At 45.2% G+C, this 5,714-nt stretch overlaps 1 protein-coding gene across 1 annotated transcript in view; it reads left to right on the top strand.

Moving 5' to 3' along the window:
- The window catches only part of LOC112156403 (protein tyrosine phosphatase receptor type R), a 22,767-nt gene that overhangs the window by 9,889 nt on the left and 7,164 nt on the right, over positions 1–5,714 (top strand). The window contains exons 3-6 of the mRNA XM_024288670.2: positions 2,594–2,701; positions 3,895–4,011; positions 4,081–4,202; positions 4,275–4,391. Of these exons, the coding sequence (XP_024144438.1) occupies positions 2,594–2,701; positions 3,895–4,011; positions 4,081–4,202; positions 4,275–4,391 (464 nt within the window). The remainder of the gene's footprint in view (positions 1–2,593; positions 2,702–3,894; positions 4,012–4,080; positions 4,203–4,274; positions 4,392–5,714) is intronic.

Below are 5,714 nucleotides of genomic sequence, written 5' to 3'. Positions count from 1 at the left end.
GTAGCCAGTGGAGAGAAGCTAACACAGGAGTGATGTGTTCTCTTCTGCTAGTTCCTGCTAACAGTCTTGCTGCTGCATTCTGGACAAGTTGAAGACTTTTTAAAGAACTTTTCGGACATGCTATCAGTAAAGAGTTACAGTAATCCAGTCTAGACGTAACAAATGCATGGATGAGTTTTTCAGCGTCACTTTTAGATAACATATTTCTGATCCTAGCTATATTACGTAGGTGAAAAAATCCAGTTTTACAAGCTTGAGATATGTGAGCCTTAAATGATAAATCCTGGTCAAATAAAACCCCTAAGTTTCTGACTGAAGAATTGGAGGCAACATTTACACCATCCAGGGAGACTATCTGATCTGAGAGAGCATCTCTCAGGTGTTTAGGACCCAGTATCATGACCTCAGTTTTTTCTGGGTTCATGATACTTTAAGTCACGTGACCCGGATGAATGTTGTGAACAGAATCTGAGTTTTCCAAAATAAAACTTCCTTCAGGATCAGAGAATAAACTAGATGATTGAAGTTAGCGCATGGATTTGTTTTTCCTGGTACCAAGTGACCCAGGGACCGGAACCGGTGACCCAGGGACCAGTACCGGTCCACTGCCTTAGTCTTACAGGGGCATTTCCTCCTCTAGTGTTACCTGAAGAGGAATAAAACCATTTCAAGTCGGTTTATACGTGAAAACATGAATCTATAAACGTCTGTATATAAACCGAGAGCTGACCCCCCAACAGCTTTATTTATGTGACTGATATCGAGCCACGTGAAGCCCCTCCCTCTGACTCTCAGGCTAATTACTGCTCCTCAATGAGCGTGCATGTGTGTGTGAGCGTGCACGTGTGCGTGCGCCGGACAGAAATAGCTGCTGATCCTGACAGGAAGCGGCGGGATAATGGTATTACCTGCTACACAGCCAATCAGGCGGCAGGTTGAGCTCCTGCCGGCCGTAAGCCAATCAGAGATCACAGAACAACCAGATCAGGAAATGGAGCGAAAAGTCCCTGAGCTGTGACTGACAGGCAGCCCCCCCTCCTGGTTACAGCTGATTCAGAGAGAGAGCGGCTCGGCGGCGAGGAGGATCCGCGATGAGAGAAGGTTCGCCCGGTAAGATCTTTGTTTGCTCCTTTGGTGGGGATCAGATGTGATCAGGTGATCGGCTGGGATTACTGCGGGTTGGGTCCAAACAGAACCAGAATCAGACCAGACGGGAGATCAGAACTCAAAGAAAGCTTCCAGGATTTAAACCTGTTAAATCTTTCTGCTGAAACTGACGGACTTTAGTTAAAATCAGTTTTCCTTCAGTTGAAGGACCGACGGCAGCGTGGGGGGGGGCCTGTCACAGGTCTGTCTGTTCTGTCTCACTGTAATGGGGGGGGGGGCAGCTTCATAATGACATCAACGCCGTGAACTCGACCAGTCGCTGCTGCTGATCCAGTTAGGAGCTGCAGAGCATCATGGTTAGACTCAAACACAAACACACAACACAAACACTGTGTGTCTGCTGCGTCTTTGTTGGTTTGGTTTCTAAATCCTTTTCAGTTTGTGTGAATTTTTGATCCAATTTTATCTTCAAGTTTCATATTTTCAGTTTTTTTCCTGGATGGACGTTTGGTCCAAATCCTGAAAAGATTCTTAATCCTGTTTGATCATCGCTCTGGTTTCGGATCAGTTCTAATCTGATCTCATCTTCATCAAACGTTGATGTGGATCAGAACCGTTCTGTCTGGACTTCAGGTGAGCGATCTGCTGTCTTTGGTTTCATCTTAAAACTATCAAACAGTCGTCACTTTTCCTGGTGAGAAGAACGAAGGTCAGATCTAGATCTAGGTCCAGATTGAGTTCCAGATCCAGATTTAGTTTTAAGATCCAGATTTAGTTTCAGATCCAGATCTAGATCCGGATCAGTCCAGGTAAAAAGCAGACCTCTAATGTACCGTCTGGGCTTGGTGATCCAGTGATGGTTTGGTGATCCAGATCCTTCCAGCTTCAGCTGAATCTTTCTGGATTCAGTGAATTCAGATCTGCTTCGTGTCTCCTGAGAAGATCTCCTGGATCCCAGAAAGGGGCGGAGTCACAGCTCCTCATGTTTGAGCTTTAGGCAGTGTCTCAGACTGTTGATCCAGGGAAAATCCTCGGATCACAGAGAAAGTTCTCCTGGTTCCTCGGTGATGGAGGTCTGGAATTCTTCTCCCAGTCCTAAAGTCTGAGCTGGATCCCACACAGCTTCATCATCATCATCATCATCATCATCATCATCATCATCATCATCATCATGGAGTGATGCAGCAGATCCTTCTACATCACGGTTTCTCTCGGGTCAAAGAAAAGTGTTCCTACATCATCCGGGTCTGTCTGACAGTCCGATCCGGTTCAGTTCTTGTAGTTTGGTTCCTCTCAGGGTTCTACGTTGAAGAACTTCTCTGAGAACTTTCTGACACTCCTCTACACAAACGAAAACTTCAGCGAAATCTTGTGTTTCAGGTTGTAAACGCAGAACTTTGCTGATCCGAACCGGAGATCCAAAGAACCGGATTTGATGTGAAATGTTCTCCTGAAACCTCAACGGTTCCTCGTTCTGTGTTCACAGAAGAATGTCCTGCAGGCCGAGCAGAAGGATCCGGTTTGGAGCAGAGACGGTCTGTACGCCGTCGTCCTCTTCTTCACCGTCTTCTTCATCGTCGTCACCTGCTTGATGGTGAGTCACAGATCCAGAAGTCTCAGTTTTTCTGATTGATCTTCTCATCTTTGGGCTCTGACGGAGCGTTGGTTCTGATCGGCGGTTCTGATCAGCGCTCCGTTTCACTGCTGTGTGTTTTATTTACAGCAGGATGACCATGAAGACGTTTGGAGCCTAAAGAGAAACGGGCAACAGGAAGTTAAACAGCTGATTTTCAAAATAAAAGTAAAAACTTCAGCAAATCCAAAATGACTGAGTAGCTTCAGGTACATAAATAAGAATTTAACTAAATTAAATGAACTTCTTATCCAAAAGCTACATATATTTATTACAGCTTCACTGAGAAAATTAATCTTCATTTTATGTAAATTCCAAATTATTCAGCAAACTATATTTGAGTCAAAGAGATAAATTCAGTACGTCTCCAAAGGGAGCGATGGTCCAGGAGGAAGTTTGTCCTGATTTAATTCAAACTTCTGATTTTAAAGATCAGAAAGAACAAGAAGCAAAAGATTTGTAAATAGTTTTTACTTCAAAGATTTAATACTATTTATTAAAATAATAAACATCTTTAAGAAATTGTTTTTAAAGTATTTTTCAGCTCTTATCAAAAGTGTAAAACTGTTTATTTCATAATTGTTTTTCTATTGTTTTTTTTTTATCAGACATTTAAAACAAGTTTTTGTTTATGTAAAATTAAAAGAATTATCCGACTGAAGCTGCTGTCTTCATGTTTATTGATTTACCTGATCAGAAAAAAAACAAGTTTATTTAAATAAATGTCAGAAACCTCACATAAAAACATGATTGCATCAAACTTTATTTAAATATCATTACATTATTTAAAACAAAACAACAAAAAAGTAAATCTTTCTATTTTTGGGGGATATCATTTTGTCCACACGAGGGCGCTGCTGCACAAGATCCAGGGTCTGAAACTGATCCTGAAGGATCAAGACTTCATCAAGCATCTGTCTCACGACTCAAACTGAGTTTTTAGCTCATTTTATTTTGAAGTAATTAAATTGAAATTTAGCTTTCCCTTTAAGAAAGTGACTTGTAATGATTTCAAACATGACTGTTGTTCATTTTAGTGAATTTGAGTTTCTTTGCCTCAGACTTTTATTTTGAAGCTTCCTGTTTATTTTTAAATCTGATTTCGATCAGATTAATTTCATCACTTTGTCACTTTTTTCCCTTCTTCTGTTCAGGTTCTGTATCGGACAAAAGAGAAGGTTTCTGAGAGGCAGCGTAAAGCTCCGCCCCCTGTGATCCTCCAGAGCAAACCCGCCCCCCTGGACCCGGTTCTGAGGTCCAAGGGCACCAAGGTCGGCACCACGGTTCTGAAGCAGGTTCCTCCTGAGCAACGACAGAAGCTGATGACTCTTGTTCTGCAGGGCGTCACATCAGGCAGCATGGTCCAGATCGATCCGCCTCCTCCTGTAGCCACACCCACTTTCCAGCAGCAGCAAATCACAGCCTGCCGCCGCTTGGCTCCGCCTATCGTCCCGCTGCCCAGGTAAGAGCACAGGTGAGGTTTTGCTCCCGTTTGGCAGACGTGTGACTTCATCACTGGTCTGTTTTTGCTTAGCCCCGCCCACGTCATAAACACAGACGACGCCCACCTGACCCAGGTGACCTCCAGTAACGAGCTGAAGCCGTGCCCCTCCCCCTTCAGGATGAAAGCTGCCGCAGGTCTGCAGGAAAGGTGAGTGCCGCTTTGGGTCGGAACCAAGATCTGAGGTCAGGGTGGAAAGCTGCAGAACCTAGAGGGCTCTGGTCTAAAGGTTCTGAAGAAGCCAGACGGTTCTGGTCTAAAGGTTCTGAAGAAGCCAGGCAGTTCTGGTCTAAAGGTTCTGAAGAAGCCAGGCAGTTCTGGTCCTAAACTTTTACAAGAACCTGATGGTTCTGATCTTTAGATTCTGAAGAAATCAGACTATTCTAGTCATCAGGTTCTAAAGAACCCAGGTGGTTCTGGTCTTCTGCTGGGCGAGACGTGCTGGTCTTGAATGATCAGAACCAGGAGAAGAATCTGGACCAGAACCCGACTGATTCAGATCATCTGCAGCAACAATAGAAACGTCTTCACTCCTCCATGGTTCAGTTCATCTGGATCAGAAGCTTCTCTCTCACTGTAATCCGGACCTTCATGTGCGGAACCGGAGCAGCTGCTGGCCCAGTTCTGGACGTAAACCTTCAGGAACCGTCTGTTTGGACTCTGATTGTTGGGCAGCCAGGTGCTGATGTGTGGACGTGCCGCCGCGCCACCAGCTGCTCGCTCCTCCTGCAGAAGGTTTGGGATGATCGATTCTCCACCTGGACTCCCCACAGGCTCCGCCCCCACAGGCTCCGCCCCCACAGGCTCCGCCCCCAGGAGCTGAAGAGTTGACAGTTCAGAGACGTTCTCCACACGAGCGTGAAGCCGTCTGCAGAGAAGATCCCACAGAAGACGTCTGTGAAAGAACTGATGGAGTAAAAAGACTCACAGATGAGACCAATTTCAAAATAAAAGCCCCCAGATGCATAAAAGAACATTCTCGTTGTTATTATGGGATGTCCTGGGTGTCAATCATCTCCAGAATCTGAGTTAAACTAGTATTTTAGCGACATGCTAGCTTTTTCAGCTAAGTTGGCATTTATTTAGGTTTCAAGAGCTGTATATATACATATGTGTGTATATCGCGCAGCCGCTGCTTGTGCAGCCGCAGTCGCCTCGTCTCTCCAACAATGTGAGGCGGGGCTTAAAGAGCAGAGATTATGCAATTCTCCTGGTTTCAAAATAAACCTCCAGCTTCCTGCATGACACCTGAGAACAAAAGGTCTCCAACACGATCTCATCACGTCTGAGGCTGCAGGAAGGCGGTTCTGACCCGCGGGCCGGCAGGTCAGATGGACCCGATAAGAGAAGAGTTCCTGATTACATGAAGACTAAAGGAGCTGATTAGAGGAAGTGAGGGTTCAGATGACCTGAAAACGAGTTCTCCACTGGACCTTCGCGGTGGGGGCGGGCGGTTGTCTGGAGTGTGGGGTG

The sequence above is a fragment of the Oryzias melastigma genome, linkage group LG23 (assembly GCF_002922805.2).
Source record: "Oryzias melastigma strain HK-1 linkage group LG23, ASM292280v2, whole genome shotgun sequence".
Classification (NCBI taxonomy): Eukaryota; Metazoa; Chordata; class Actinopteri; order Beloniformes; family Adrianichthyidae; genus Oryzias; species Oryzias melastigma.
The sequence above is the reverse complement of the archived record's forward strand: the minus strand, read 5'-3'. Positions and strand labels throughout refer to the sequence as shown.